We start from the raw sequence: 15,999 nt of genomic DNA, 5'->3' as shown, positions 1-15,999 counted from the left end.
AGCTGGCCTGCCCTGGGCGTGGGGAGCCCCAGCCCTGAAGATGCGCCCGCCCGGCGCGTCCCCTGTGCATCGTCATCGCCTTTGGCCTTCATAAGCGTCCCAGAGGTCATGGTGACCATTGCCATCTTGTGGACAGGACATTGAGGCTCTGCATCCCAAGACCCTCCTCTGTGTTAGTTCCCCCGTTTTCTGACAGGATGAAGGTGTCTCCTTCCTTTGTTGGCTGGATAGTAATTCTGTCCCCTCACTTCCCATGACTTTCGAGGCTCCACATGGCCTCACCAGCGTTCCTCGCCCACTCACTCACCCGCTGTGAAGCCCCGCTGGCTTGCTCTCATTTCCTCTAATTCACAGGCCTTCCCCCAAATGCTCTGCCCCCATCCCTTTACTCATCCTTACATCCCAGTTGAGATGATACTCCTCAGGCGGGGGTTCCCGGACCACCCAAAGCATGACCCTCTACCAACTCCATCCTTTTCCTTCCCATTATTCTTTTTCCTTCATAGCACCCACTGCAACTTGCAAGGACATCTTTATTTGGATGTTTATGCTTTGAACAGCTGTCTCCCTCACTGGATGAGTGGTCAGCGACTGTGCTGGTTTATTGCCCCACGCTCTTCATGCCAGCATAGGGCTGACCTAGCAGGGCCCTCGAAGGTGAGGAATGGGAGGAAAAACGTAGAGTCAGCTCCCTTGTGCCCAGCCTCCCTGGGTTACCCTTGTCTCCAGGCTTCTCCAGATGGCAGCCCCCAGGGCAGTGGTGAGGGCTCCAGGGCCTGTGTCCTCTCATTCTTCCTCCTCTCTTTCTATCCCTCATCATTTCCACAGCAAGGACAGGGTGCTGGACACAGAGAAAGGCCTAGGGACTACTGGCCTCTGACCCCACCCAGCAAGGTGGGTCAGGGGACAATTTCCTTCTCTCTGCCTCCACGACAAAGTCACAGGGCAGGCCTGTCTAAAAAGCCCCAATGCACACAGACATGCATGCGCACAAAACAGCTCTAGAAGGGAAAAGCTTTTTTTTAACATCTCTTGCCATTTTAGTGTCATGTTACTGAAAGTTCCTTCCCCAGTGGCTCAGTTCAGAACCTTCTCTGTGAAGTCTTTAAACAGCAGTGTTTAAGGGTCCTCAACAGCAATAAGATGGGACACCCCTCAGGGTTCTGCTTGCTCCTATTTCAGTCTCTTCTCACTCAGGAGAGTCCATGTTTCCCACTGGTTGGCAGGTTCAGCCTGACCCAACATGGGTAGAAACAAGAGCACCTCCCATTTTCAAGAGAGGCAAACAGGCTTCACCCAGGATACCTGGGACTTTGGGGATCTTCCAAGAATCCTTGTCCACCTGGAAAGCTCTTCCTTCCAGACTGGCTGTCTCTCACTTGCAGTCCCTCCTCCTCAGCTCAGGACTGTACTGGCTGGCCCCAGGCTCTGGCGACAGCAGTCCCTAGGGCACCAGAAGAACACAGCCTGGCCCCAAACTGCAGCAGTTATGACTCCGGCTTCCAAATGGAAAGAGATGGAGCCCCGAGGATCCCAGACCCTGCCTGGCTTCAGTCGGTACACAGCAGCAGTTTCCCTGAGATCTTCAGGTCATCAAAGGGCAAAAGGACAAGGGACTGAGAAGGAGAATGGAGAGAAGCAAGATCAGAGGACACGGGAAAAGGCAACTTGGGAAAGGGGACTCAGGGAAACCTGTTGGGCCACTCCCTCCCCACCAAATGACAGTTGAAGACCATCAGGGAACAAATCTTCATACAAATCCTCAAAATAGTGGCCCCTCTGGGCTTGGCAGAGCCCTGAGGACTTAGGCAAGCCTTCCTTTTCTAAGATAATGCCAGAATATCCAACTTAGGAGGGACCTTAGAGGTGATCCAGCCCATGGACCTGGAGTTGTTTGTTGTTGTGGGGGGTGGTGGAGGGGGTGCTGGGTACTCATAGAACATTTAGGTTTCTTTTTTACACTGAACATTTAAAAATAGGAAAGACTGTACAGAAAATCTGAGTTTCACCTCCCAAAAAATTCCAAGACCAGGAAAAACTGACCTACACTCCTGCTCTGTAAGCCTGTGCTCAAGCTGAGTACAGAGACCCTCAGGGATGGCTCTCTGGGTTCTTACAGGCCTCATTACACCACTGTCTCATACCTGGCCAACTTCACTGATTCACTTTAACTGCAGGGTCCCTGTGGGAGTCCAAATTTGGCTCCCTGGTCCTGACCAACTAAGGAAACAGGCTCAAGTTCCCAGAGTTGGTCAGTGATAGAGTCCTGGTTATACCCCAGGACTCCTGACTCCCTGGCCCTTTCAGCTAATGACAGAACCTCTCTGCTGTGGGTGAGTGAGGCCCTGGAGAGCAAAGCATATGCCTCTTACTTCCTCAGTCAGGTCCTGGGGCGTCTCATCCTCCACGTTCCGCAGCAGGGAGTCAGCACCCGCCTTGCACAGAGTGGATGAGATGCCCATGAGGCCCCGGCCAGCTGCCAGGTGCAGAGGTGTGCACCCGTTCAGCATGCGGGCATCTACCTGGGCACCAGCCTGGAGCAGGAACTGTACCAGGCCCCGCTCTTGGGTTTCCACAGCCAGGTGCAGCGCTGTCTTCCCACTGGTGCCCTCCTGGGGAGGAATAAGGATGTCAGCCAAGGCCCTCAGAGGCAGTGTGCTGGGCCTGGGCTCTGGATAAGGAGGTGAATGCCACCACTTCTGACTGCTGGGCAGGGGCTTGGGGCTGTGTCAGGTGGGGGCAGGCCCTGGGCTGGGCAGTGCTTTGCTGGCTGCCTCACCTGCACGTCAATGTCAGCTCCATTCTGAAGCAGCAGTTCCATGAGTGGTTGGTTCTTCTGAAGGGTGGCAATGTGGAGACAAGCCAGACCTGGGATGGGGTGAGGGTGAGGGTGAGGGTGAGGGTGAGGGCTGCTGATCTGCATCCACCAACTCCCACTCTTCTGGGACCTCCCTATCACTCAGCCCCAAGGGACTCACTGCCCACTCAATGTCTCTAATCACAAGACTGTTAAAATGCAAACCCCAAAACCCCCTCAAAAGTCTAAGGGGAAAGGAACTCAAAGTTTCCACCTTTTCAGAGTCATGTTTTTGAAACTTTCATGCTTCAGGGGTCAGTCTGCTGAGTGACACCCCCAAAGAACACCCTCCTCCTATACACAAATCACAACACACACACACACACACACACACACACAACCTGCCCTCAAGCCCAGAAAGCCACCTTTTCTGAAAAGCCACCTAAGATCCTCATGTCCCCAGCCCTTTCTCAGTGGCCACTTCCTTGTGTGACCCCCTGGCCTTTTTGCTCTCCTTTCTGGTCTGGACACTCATGACCCTTGCTTAGTAATAGAGATTTCGATTCAGATTTACATTCTTCACCTCCTTCAAGGCCCTATTCAGATGTCATTGGCTCCATGAGGCCTTCCTGGACCACCATATTTAACAATCATATCAACTCTCCTACTCCCCACATTCCTTCCTCTCACTCTGCTCTACTTTTTACTACAGCACTTACTTCCTTTTAACATATTACATAGTTCACTTCTTATATTTATTGCTCGTCTCAACCTTTCTCTATTTTGCACCCAGATGCAGGTGTAGCTCCCAAGATAATGTATGGCACATAGGAAACCCTCAGTACATTTCTGCTGAATGAATGAATCAGGTCATCTAATCTCTATTAAGCTAACTATCTTTTTTTTTTTTTTTTTTTGAGACAGAGTCTCTCTCTGTCACCCAGGCTGGAGTGCAATGGCCCAATCTTGGCTCACTGCAAGCTCCGCCTCCCGGCTTCACGCCATTCTCCTGCCTCAGCCTCCTGAGTAGCTGGGACTTCAGGTGCCCGTCACCACGTCCGGCTAATTTTTTGTATTATTAGTAGAGACGGGGTTTCACCATGTTAGCCAGGATGGTCTCAATCTCCTGACCTTGTGATCCGCCTACCTTGGCCTCCCAAAGTGCTGGGATTACAGGCATGAGCCACTGTACCCGGCCCTTAAACTAAGTATCTTAAGGGCAAGATTTAGTTTTCTGCTCAGCACACAGTAGGTACTGGGTAAATTCAAAATCAAATCATCCATTCATTCATTTAGCAAAGATGTATGGAATATCTATGCGTTTAGAGTGGGAGGGGCACCAATGGATAAGCTGGGACCCTCCCTTCCCCAAGAGTGGGGTCCCTATCTCCTATGCCCTCCTCATCCCACAGGCCCTTAAGACTGTCCACACCTTGCCAGTTTTGCAGCTGGAGGTCCAGAGAGTGAGATGTTCCTCTGCCTGGCTCTGGCCGCCCCTCCAGCAGGCAGCGGGCACAGGCCAGGTGCTGGCGCTGGCAGGCCACATGAAGGGCTGTGTCACCATGCCGGTCCTGTAGTGCCCGGCTGGCCCCCTTTAGCACCAGTGCCCGAACTGCACCTGGTTGGTCCAGATGTACAGCCAGATGGAGTGCTGTCTGGAGGCACAAATAGAGGGTCATGGGGCCACTGCAGCATGCTCCCACCTCTGGGAACATGCTTGGCCTCAAGAATCACCAGCTGCCAGCATCTTCTTTGAAAGCAGCTTATTAAGGCCATAGCCTGTTCTTCCAGGGAAATACTACCAAGCCCTTCCCCTGTCACCCCTCCCCTACCAAGCTCTTATGATCCCAATTCTGGAAGCAAGGTGAAGAAAGTAGCTCCCTACTTTTCTTGTAAGTCACCTTAGGCCCTGGAGAAAGGACATGTGGGGGCAGAGTCTAGCCCCTCACCCCGTGGGGAAACCTGTTACTCCCAGAAGTTAGGCTGCAGGAGGAAAGAGAGGCACCAGGCAGTCTCTCCCTGGCAAAACTCTCTATTAAGGCTCCATTCAGATGTCATCTCCTCTGTAAGCCTTCCCTGGCTGCTGCACACAGACACTGGACCCTAGAGCAGCTGGTATGTGTCTCTATCACAACTCTTGTCACCAGGCTGTGTATTTAGCTGTTGATATGAGTCCCCCAGCCCAGGCTGCAAGCACCTCAGGGCAGAGGCCATGTCTTACTTGTGTCTGTCTCCTCAGTTTCTAGCTCAGTGTCTGGCATATGGTTTCCTAAGTGAGCAGCCTTTGGACTGGTGTGGCTGCTGGGGATGGCTGCCAGGGCACAAACAGGTATCTAGGCACAACCCTCTCTCGCCACCAACCTGGTAAAGGTTATTTTGAATGTCCAGGACCTCCTGGGGCAGCAAAGCCAGGCAACAGAGCAGCACCGCTGGGGCCTCGTGAATCACTGCCAGGTGGACCAGCCTAGGGGAGCAGAGGCAGGGCTTAGCATTAGGGCCCAGGCCAGAGGGAGTGGGTTGGGGTCTTGGGGTTAGAAGGAACACATCAAACTTTAACTAGCTACCCATAGGGTAGGTTCAGGAAGTGAGAGTGTGGGCCAGGAAGTGAGGGTTGGTGTGGGAAGCCAGGATCCTAGGGGTTGGAGCTCCAAGTTCCCACTGCTGGCCTTCAGGAGGGCCTTGGCTGGGTGGGCATGTGGGCAGGGTGCTGACAGGACAAGGGCCTTCCTGTCCAGCCTGCCCACACCCACTCCTCTTTGCCCTCAGGGCTCTGCCCGGCCAGTCGCAGCTCAAAGCCAAATTGAAAGCTGCCGAAGTAGTCCAGAGGGGGTTTCCAGGGCCGAGCACCCCACTACCCCAGCTCACAGGAAAGAAGGAGACAGATGCAGGGTCACCCCATACCCCCAAGCAACTCAATGTTACACATTCCAAGGGAGAGACACAGAAACTCTTGGAAGAGGAGCAAGGAGACAGTGCAGCATCCTGTCCTGCTGCCCTTCCCTGGGAGTCAAGAGACACCTCTCAGATAGCACAGACCAGGTCGGGCCTAACAGATGCCGTCCATTCCTGTGTGCACCTCCAAGAGGAGGTCTTTGTAGTGCAGAAAATGTATTTGTTGAGGGGGCCAAGAACCTTAATCTAGGGGTAATGGGGGTAGTTGGGAGGGGAAGTTCCAGTCTTGGGGTTTCCCCACGTCAGGTGGGGAAAATGAAAGCCAGTGCTGGAGGGTCTAGGCCGGGACAGCTGCCTTGGGGCATTAGTGAGGGGAGTAGCTTGGCTAAAAGGCCCGTCTGGCCTGGGGAGGGGACTGCTTGGGGAGGAGGGCGGCAGGCTTCGGTGGCAGGCAGCAGGAGAGGCCCAGGAGAGTGACGGAGGGAGGGAAGAACTGCTCTGGAAATCCCCTAGGCCAGGGCCTGCTCTCTGGGTCACATTCTTGCAGCCACCTCCCTCTCTTCCGCAGTATCCCCTCCTCCCACTTCCTCTTCCCACTTCCATACCTCCCACAGCCCAGACACCTCCAATGGAGGGAGGAAAGTGCCCCTCCTCTCTGGGGACTCGCTGGGAAGCCCGGACACTTCTCCCCTCCACACACACACCCAGTCTGGACACAACACCTGCTTCTAACTAGAGATGGAAAAGGCTGGGGCTGAGAGGCTAACAAAAGACGGCAGCGTCAAAAGTCCCCTCTCCTTGGATCAAAGGTCATCAGAGGTATCTTGCATGCAGCCCCCAAAACCTTGGGGTTCTGGACCTGAGGGCTGGTGATCCAGGCAGAGTACAGAAAGGACTGGGTCACTCCTCTCCCACCCACTGTGTGCACCAGCTATCTTTATCAATGGCCACCCAGGATTGGGACCCTGCATCTCCAAAAAGCAGGTTAGGACAGCCACCTCCTGCTTCCCCTACTCCTATTTATATGAGCACCCTTCATCAGGGATTCCAGCCCTCCCCAACTCTATTTCTCATCCCCAGATCCCAACCTTTCCCTCCTCTGTCAATGTTTTCTTCTTCCTGGGGGGCTAAATCCTCAGCTGGCCAACCCATCACACACAACTGCCTTTTACTTCAACTGCCCTCTGGCCCACTCCCACAAAACTCCACCTGGGTATGGAGGAGGAAGGGTTAAGTGAGGGAGTAAGACACGACAGTTAGTGGGACTTGGGGTCTCTGGAGGTAGAGGATATCAGGGACGCTGACTCTAGCCCTCACTTCCCCTTTCTTAGCAGAGGAGGAAGTAAGCTGGGGCAGCCAGCCGCCTGTCTGTCTGCTGGGGCAAGAGTGCCCCAGCCTGGCTCACCCCCTCCTCCTGAGGACCAGCCCCAATCCTACACCCTGGTGGCACCCCCACGCCTAGCTTCCTGGCCCCTACTGGCAACCTGTAACTGGCACCTGTTGCTCCTGGAGACAGAACACTCTGAGGTCAGGAACTGGGAATCCCAGATATTGAGCAAATAAGGATGTCCCCTTCCCCAGCAAGAAGAAACAAAAAAACTGGACTCGGTCAGGGGAATTTTCTCTTCCTAAGGGTGGATTATTGGTAGATTTCCAAGATGCTGGCTGGGGTCCCTGAGTTAAGGGTCCTGCCAGCTCTGCCCACCCCGAAATGGGAGAACAGAGATGATGCCATGGCCTGGCTGGACCTCAAAAGTTGGCTGAGAGTTAAGTCTGGAGTTTGGAAGAGTGAATGGGGACTTGAAGGATCCTCACGAGGGAGTGGGGGTGCCCGGCCTGTTGCAGCTCTTGGGCAGGCCCAGAGTTAGCATCCCGCTTCAGCCTAGCCCCCATACTCACGTGTCTCCGTCCTCGGAGATGTAAGTGAGTGCTTCCAGCTGTTGAGGGCTCAGGGCCCCCACGTGGGGGAGTGGCGGGCGTGGGGCCGGGTCCTCAGCCTCGGGACCCCCCAGCAAGGACAGGGTCTCGGTGAGCGAGGAGGAGCCGTAGGTGGAATCAGCCCGCTCCCCATCCGCGTCTTCCTTCTGCTGTGGTTCCTTGGCTGGCCCCGGAGGGTGGGTGCAGGGCTGGGGGCTGCCGTCCGAGGGCCCGGAGGCGGGAGCCGAGGTGGGCTCGGGTAGGGAGCGCAGAGAGCGCAGAGACTCAATACCAGAGTCGTACTGGCTCTCGTCCGCCTCGTCCGGCCCCTTCCGCACCTCCGACATGCCCGCGGCGCTGGCCCGCGGGGGCCTGGTCTAAGCAGGATCCGGCTACCGGCTCTGCCGCGCCGCCTTTCCGGGTTGCAGGTCCGCTTGGCAGAGCGGGCGCCCGGCCCGCGGCGGCCTCCTTCCCGGGCTGTGGGGCTCCGAGGGGCCGGCGCACAGCAAGGAGAAGGTTCGGAGCGCTGGCCGGGTCCACCCAGCGGTTACTGTGGGCAGCCGAACCGCCCAAGCGGGTCCTCCTCCTCGCCCCGCCCCTCCGGACCAACAGGGTCGCTGCACGCCGGATGGCCCCGCCCCCTCCCCGCCCCCGGAGGGCGCTTCCGGAAAGAGGCCCCGCCCCTCCGGAATCCCCCTTCCCGGGCTCTGCGTAGGCTTGGAGTCTGTGGTTCCCGGGCCTTGACTCACTCCTTCGTTGATTCATTCACTCATTCATTCATTCACGGTTTCCCCCTTCCTCCTTCACTCATTAGTTACACGCATGTACTGTTTCCGTCACGTCTATTTTTTAATTTATTTGTTTTATTTTTATTTTTTATTTTTTCGAGACCAAGTCTTGATCTGTTGTCCAGGCTGGAGTGCAGTGATGCGATCTCGGCTCACTGCAACCGCCGCCTCCTGGGTTCCAGCGGTTCTCCTGCCTCAGCCTCCCGGGTAACTGGGACTACAAGTAGAGACGGGGGTCTCGCCATGTTGCCCAGGCTGGTCTCGAACTCCTGGGTTCAAGCAATCTGCCTGCCTCGGACTCCTAAAGTGCTGGGATTACAGGCGGCGAGCCACTGGGCCTGGACCATTCATTTGTTTTAAAAGAAATATCTATTAATTGTCTGTACAAGCTGGCATCTTTGGGGGAGGGCATGTAGGTGATGGGTTGGGGAAGCACTGCTTCCTATCCCCTGCCCATTTATCTCAATTTCTCTTGCTTTCTCATCTTTCCCTATCAGTGCCCAGGAGTATTGGTAGGGAAAGGGGACTCCCATTATCTTTTTTTTTGTTTGTTTTTGTTTTTGTTTTTTTGTTTGTTTTGTTTTTTTTCTTTTGAGGCGGAGTCTCGCTCTGTCACCCGGACTGGAGTGCAGTGGCCAGATCTCAGCTCACTGCAGGCTCCGCCTCCCGGGTTTACGCCATTCTCCTGCCTCAGCCTCCCGAGTAGCTGGGACTACAGGCGCCCGCCACCTCGCCCGGCTAGTTTTTTTGTATTTTAGTAGAGACGGGGTTTCACCGTGTTAGCCAGGATGGTCTCGATCTCCTGACCTCGTGATCCGCCCGTCTCGGCCTCCCAAAGTGCTGGGATTACAGGCTTGAGCCACCGCGCCCGGCCACTCCCATTATCTTTAAAGGAGCAGTTCTTCTGGGTCCTCGAAGACGGTCTCCTGTGTCAACGTCCTACATCACATGGAATTGGGCATGAAAATTTTTTTTGGAAAGAGCGTCTTCTCATGGAGACTGTTATCTAAAAAGCAAAGTGGTTATGGGGTTTCTTCTTCCTCAAAGGGTGAAACCCTGGCCTTAGGTAGTTACAGTTTCTGGTCAACCCCAGCAGTCAAGGAAGTGGGATCAGATTGGGGAGGCCCCAGACATGCTTGGTTGCACTCTGTTCAGGTCCCCAACACAGCCCCAATCTTAGTACGAAAACATTTTTCCTCTTTCGCTGTCCCTGGGCCTAGGAAGGCCGTGGGAGAACCCCACTACAAGTGAGCCCTAAGCCCATGCCCCATGATTTATTCCCTTGTTCCTCCCCACTACTCCAAGTGCTATCAGCCTAGCGCCAGCAATGCCCTTACAGGGTTATCCCCAAGGAAACATGTAGCTTTTCCACCTCCAGCACTGGGGAAAGGAAGGTGGATGAGTGTAGATAGCAACGTTTTGCAGGGGAGAGGCCAGCTTTCCCACTGCCCATCCCCTGCAACCTCATTTTATTCATCCATCATTCACCCACTTGTTAAACATGTATGGAAGATCTCCTGTAATGTCTGACTTTGTTCTTTCTATTGGAAGCAAAACTGACTATCACAGTAATAACCCATAACCACCCCCCTATGACCAACAAAAAAAATCCCATGGTCCTAAAAAAGCTCCTTGGCAATTACAGCTCAGAGTGGTTGGGATAAGACAGAACTGAGAACAGGGTGTTGTGGGGGCACACAGTGGGGCCAGCTACTCAGTGGGGTGAGAGGTAAGGAATGTTCCATCTGAACTGAGAATGGGAAGGGAAGAGAGATAGGGAGAGGAGAAGGACCTAGTCTCTAGGGGGTGATTGGAGACAGAAGAGTTGGGGGAGGGCTGAGGGGAGAAGATGGCCCCCTGTTCTTCAACCCCATGTAGGACCAGAGTGGGAAGGATGTGATGAGCATGAAGCCCAGTGAGCAGCCACGAGGGGAAAGGCCCAGCAAATTGAAGCATCTCCTTCCTTTGTGTCAGCATGATTTCAGATGTTCTCAATCTCCTCCCCTGACATGTTCCTCTCCAGTCCTCAAAGGCTGCAGCAAAAGTATAGTAATAAACTCCAGACCCAGACCAACTGGGTTCAAAATTTGGCTGAGCGCAGTGGCTCATGCCTGTAATCACACCTATAAACTTTGGAAGGCTGAGGTAGGTGGATCATTTGAGGTCAGGAGTTCGAGACTGGCCTGGCCAACATGGCGAAACCTTGTCTCTACCAAAAATACAAAAATTAGCTGGGCCTGGTGGCACATGCCTGTAATTAATCCCAGCTACTTGGGAGGCTGAGGTAGGAGAATCACTTCAACCTGGGAGGTGGAGGTTACAGTGAGCTGAGATCGTGCCACTGCTCTCCAGCCTGGGCAACAGAGTGAGACTCAGTCAAAAAACAGAAACAAAACCAAAAACACCCATACAAAATCTGACACTATCATCCACATTTTAATGCTAGGAAACTGAGGCCCAGAGAGGTGAGCTGGCTTGCTCAAGGTAAAATAGAAAGTGCAGAGATGCTTCTGATGTAATCCAAAACTTTTATATATTTTTTAGTGAAAGCTTCTTTTCTTTATCAAGATGTAAACCACATAGGGTGGGAGTGTCTGACCCCTCTGCAAGGACGTAAGAACTGACGAGTGTGCAAGGACCTCCTTTTTAGTCATACGGAGTCTGAATTTAAGGAAAAACCCACTCAACTCAGCCAGGTGTTTGGCCCTGAGCCATAACAGGTGTGTGGCAGTCCCTTTTATGGCCACATGAGGTCAGCATTGAGTCACCCACTGGCCCCAGTACCAGAGCTTGCACTCTTGACAGGAATCCTTTCCAACACTCCAGAAATGGGGAGAGGGACCATAGCAGTGTTATCTGAAAGCGTGACTTGGGGACTTTGACTTAGGCCACAGCATGGTTAGGGACCTGACCTCGTCTCTGCAGCTCCAGTCTTCTCTGAGGCTGGGCCTCTGGTGTTTCTCTCTGTTGTTTTCTGGTTCCCTTTGTGCCCCCATTCCCCCCCTCCACCCACCCCAGCTAGGCTCATCTTCAGGAAACAGGCCTGGTTTCCATGGTGACCAGCCGGTCAGCTGGCTCCTTCCACCGCCCCCTCCTCCTTCACCCCCCTTTCCTGTAGCTTCCAGGGAAGGGTACTGTGTGTGAATGGAGAAGGCAGGGGTAGCCTTTTGTCTCTTGGGAGCTCTAGGGCTGGCCAAAAGAGCTAAACTGTCCCTCCTCCAAAGCCCTTTGAAGTGGAGACAGGAAGGCAGTGGGGGTGAGTGTCAAGAGGAAGATTATAGTGCCTAAATGGGGAGCACGAGAGGATCCTCTGTGGGTTTGGAAAGGCCAAGGTTAGGGGCTCTGCTCTCTGTGGGCAGTGAGGACTGAATTGCGTGGAAGGGGCTGAAACTGGAACAAGACGGGCTGGAGTTAGCTGTGAGGCCAGCTTCCCAAAAAGCATGGGCGGAAGATGCTGGAATGAATCACCAAGTGAGATTCTGCCTCTGCCAAGGCAGTGAACAAGACCCTCGCCTCTTCTGGACAGCCACCTTCCTCTGGGCAGGGAGAATGGACCCATCAACCTGGAGAGGGCCATGCAGGCTGGATAGCTCTAAGCAATAGGCGGACAGAGAGCCAACTTCACCTGCCTGGAAAGGGAAGAGAGTAAAACGAAGACAGGGCCAGGAGTGTACTAGAGGGGTGGGAACAGTGGCTGTTCCCAATAAGGGGAAGGAACATTCTGGGCAGATCAGTGTGCTTGTACCCTATCCCCCAAGATCAGACATCGAGGCTTTGCCCCAAACTAACTTCCTACCCACAAATATTCCCCATAGACTTTTGAGTGGGAAAGATTTGAATTCTAGGACTAGCTGTGTGAGTGCCAGCAGGTGAACTTGAGTAAGCCATTCACTCTCCCTCCGCCTTGCTTCCCTATGAGTAATTGGGGAGAACAGTTACTGTATGTCAAAGACTCTAATGACACATAGTAGGATTCCACAGTAACTGTGTATGCACAAGATTGATCATGCATGGCTTTTATTACATTCTTCATAATGGTTGGTTTTCGTGTTCTTTTCTCCCCATTAGACTTTGTGCTCCTTGAGGGAAGGAAACTGTGTTTCACTTCTGTACTGGTCACACAATAGGTACCCAACACCTGTTTACTGAATGGAGACATCCAGGAATGAATGAATGAATGAATAAATGTCAGGGTCCTTCCTGCTGTGCCAGGGAATGCAGGGAAGAGCAGTGTGGGATGGCCTGAAAGGATAGCCTGCTTGCAGTGGCTCAGCCTGGCCTGCTTCCTACACCCACAAGTGGGAGCCTTAGAAATTGTCCAGTCAAATTCCTCACTGCACAGATGAAGAAATTCAGGCTCAGAGAGAGGAAGGCACTTGCCCAAGGTCGTATAACTCCTTAATGACAGAGACAGAATTGAGAATTAGAACTCAGGTTTCCTGCCCTCCAGCGTAGGGCATTGCACACACTTCACTGCTTCTCTGGAGCTGCTCTTTTAGGGAAGGAAGATGGTTCAGTGAAGGCCGGTTCCAATGTCCTTCCTCTGCCCTCTGTTAGTCCTTTCCCACCTCTAGCTTCAATCTCTTCCCTTTCACCTTATTCCATTCCTCTCGAAGTCTAGCTTCTGCCTTAACCCTTCACCATGCAACTGGGAGTAAGGATCTTCCCTAGGGTTCCAAGGATCAATTTCCTCTCCCCACTCCTGTGCCCCAGGAACCTGGGGGAACCAGAGATGTGTGCGTGTGTGGGGGTGCTGTTGGTTGAACCTCGGGGACACAGTCCACGGAGAACAGATGGAGAGGAGTTGCGGCATAGATTCTCCCAAGATGGGAGTGCGGGAGGGAGGTGCAGTGAGCAGGGTTGGGAGCCGGGAAGGGGTGTGGGGAGTCCCTGTTGCTTTACCCCTTCGGGGGATGGTTATTAGGTAGGCTTGGGAAGGCGGAGTTTGGGGGGCTGGGGCGGGNGAGCCGGCAGCTGCAGCCGCAGTCCGCGCCGCCGCCCCACCCGGCGGCGGTCCGCGGTGCCGGGGAAGGGGCCGCGCCAGGGGCGGGGCTCAGGGGTCCCGAGCAGGGGGAGGGGCCTAGGGGCGGAGCCTCGCGGACCCTGGGCTTATGAGAGAGGGGGCTAGGCTCTACTGGGGTGGGGACGGTGGCAGGGATCCTGTCTCACAGAGGGGGATTCTCCCTTGAAGGCCAGGAAGGGAGACTTGTAGGGGCTACAGAACGAGCAGGGTACCATGGGGAAGTGGTGGTGTTATCTGATCTGGGACCCTAAGGAGGTCAGATGTGTACAGGGGGATCCCCCCTGTGGTCATTGGGAGTGTGTGTGTGTGGGGGGTGTGTGTGCACCTCTCACGAGGCTCCTGCTGCTTCCTCATATCCCTAGTTGGGGTCACTAGTCCTCAGTCCTCTGAACCTGAAGACAAAGAGACGGAGGAAAGTACCAGGAGCACCCCCACTCCAGCCTCCCATGCACACTTGTGCACACGCATGCACCCTGCACTAGGGCAGAGGCACACAAGCGGGAATAGGCCTGCAGGTGAAGCCCCTTTCAGAGGTACCCACATGGGGACAAGCGCACAACCAGGTAGGCACACGAAGGGGCCCATATGTTCATACCGCCTAAGGACAAGGCTCGCCTCCCCGAAAGGCACATGTACCCTAACCTCCTCATCCACATGTACTGTGTGCTATTTCCTAGCTCGCCTAACTATCCATACTTCTAGATCCAGGACTCGATGCCTATTACTGTACCTTCTTTTCCACTCTTTTCCTCTCTTCCCTGGCTGGCCTCTAGGTCAGACCTGAGGAATTGAGGGGTTAAGTCAGGATCCCAGCAGGAGGCTGTGTGTGTGTGTGTGTATGTGTGTGTGTGTGTGTGTGTGGGTGGTGGGGGGATGGGTTCCTAAAGCTAGAAAGCAGAGAGGAGGGGTGGGAAAACAGAGGCCACTACAATAAATCAAACTCAACACTCAATTAGGATGTGGCTGCTGGGGGCCAGCACCATGGTAGGCACCTAGGATGCAAAGAGAATGAAGCGTGGGTCCTCAGGAGTACCCAATCTAGTGGGGAGCCCGACATGTAAACAAATCCTGGGCCAACCCTGGGACAGAATGTGCCAAGTGCTTTAACAGACAGGCTCCAGGAGAGTACCAAAAATCATTTCTCTTGACAAATTGCTGGGCTTCAAACGTCGTCCTTGCTACCCTGGTCCTACATCCCCTATGCCTGTCCTCTCCTCAGCCACGTGCCTCTGTCCTTCTGGATACCTCCTCCTGGACTGCCTGCCGCTCAGGGACCCCAGCCCCCTCCCTCCCATCCTAGGACAAAGGGAAGGATGTCAGGGCACAGGAGGGAGACTCACAGGGGAACCAGGGTCCAGAACATGGGGAATGAGACAAGGCCTGGGGTTCTCTGGAGGCCCTTCTCCAAAGGAGGTGTTAGGCTAATTGTGAGGGTTAGGGAGGTGGATGGGTCGGAGGGGAGCAGCTCCTCTAGAACCTAGGACTGAAACAAATCTGGAAGTGAGGGCCCCACTTGTTAAGTGGCGAGGTGATGTCAGTGGGTCCCTCCCCTTTTCTAGAGGACCTGGAAGGGGTCTGGGCTGGGGACCTGCCTTCGCTGATGCCTGTCTGTCTGTCCTCCCCTGTCTTCCCTGTCCACACCTTCTCCTGTTTCATTGCCGTCTTTATGTCTGTCTCTGGACGCTCTCTGGGTACCATCCTATCCATCTGTGTTTGCTGCCTGGGCCTCCATCTCTGGCTCTGATCCTTCTCTGCCTCTTGGGGTGTCTCTCTCTCTGCACTTGCCTGTACTGGCATTCTGGTCCCCTTTCCTATCCTCATGGCTCGCTCTGTGTCACTTCCATTTCTACCTCTGGCCCCTGACTCCCATCTTGGTCTCACCTTTTCTCTCCATATTCTTGTTCTCTTTGCTTGTTATTTCTGGTGCTGGCCTCTGCCCCTCCATCCCTGCATCCATCTCTGTGCTGGGTCCTGCCTGCTCTCACTTCCCACTCATCTCGGCCCCTCCCTGCCCACCTGAGCAGCAGCGTCCCATCCAGCCCTCTTTCACCAAGTCCCTCTGCCGTGAGTCCCACTGGAAGTGCCTCCTGCTCTCGCTGCTCATGTACGGCTGCCTGGGGCAGTGGCCTGGTGCCACGTCACCACAGTGACGCGCCTCACCTTCAGCAGCGCCTACCAGGGCAACAGCCTCATGTACCATGACAGCCCCTGCTCCAACGGCTATGTCTACATCCCCTGGCCTTCCTGCTCATGTTGTACGCCGTCTACCTGGTGGAGTGTTGGCACTGCCAAGCCCGCCATGAGCTGCAGCACCGTGTTGATGTGAGCAGTGTGCGGGAACGTGTGGGCCGCATGCAGCAAGCCACACCCTGCATCTGGTGGAAGGCCATCAGCTACCACTATGTCCGCCGTACCCGCCAGGTCACCAGATACCGCAACGGAGACGCCTATACCACCACCCAGGTGAGGAGCTGGTGGGGAGTGCAAGACATTCAACATGGGAGGTGGCACTTGGCCCTGCCTTACTCCCTCCCCACCTCCCTGGGGGAAGGTGGGAGGAGCACAAGGCAGTGAGCTCCCAT

The 15,999-nt window shown here is 54.5% G+C and overlaps 1 protein-coding gene and 1 pseudogene across 1 annotated transcript; one reads left to right on the top strand and one right to left on the bottom strand.

Annotated features, from left to right (window-relative positions):
• Positions 1 to 523: 523 nt before the first annotated feature.
• On the bottom strand, positions 524 to 8,371 carry NFKBIE (NFKB inhibitor epsilon). Its single transcript, XM_017878115.1, is given in 7 exon segments — positions 524 to 1,616; positions 2,373 to 2,612; positions 2,780 to 2,868; positions 4,230 to 4,452; positions 5,159 to 5,261; positions 7,589 to 8,229; positions 8,231 to 8,371. Coding segments are annotated over 7 exon segments (1,503 nt in total). The 3' UTR covers positions 524 to 1,550.
• Positions 8,372 to 15,405: 7,034 nt separating this feature from the next.
• Positions 15,406 to 15,994, top strand: LOC108533517 (transmembrane protein 151B pseudogene; annotated as a pseudogene).
• The last annotated feature ends 5 nt before the right edge of the window (positions 15,995 to 15,999 follow it).

The sequence above is a fragment of the Rhinopithecus bieti genome, unplaced genomic scaffold (genome assembly GCF_001698545.2).
Source record: "Rhinopithecus bieti isolate Rb0 unplaced genomic scaffold, ASM169854v2 scaffold_9981, whole genome shotgun sequence".
In the NCBI taxonomy this organism is placed as follows: domain Eukaryota; kingdom Metazoa; phylum Chordata; class Mammalia; order Primates; family Cercopithecidae; genus Rhinopithecus; species Rhinopithecus bieti.
This window is presented reverse-complemented; position numbering and strand designations above follow the sequence as displayed.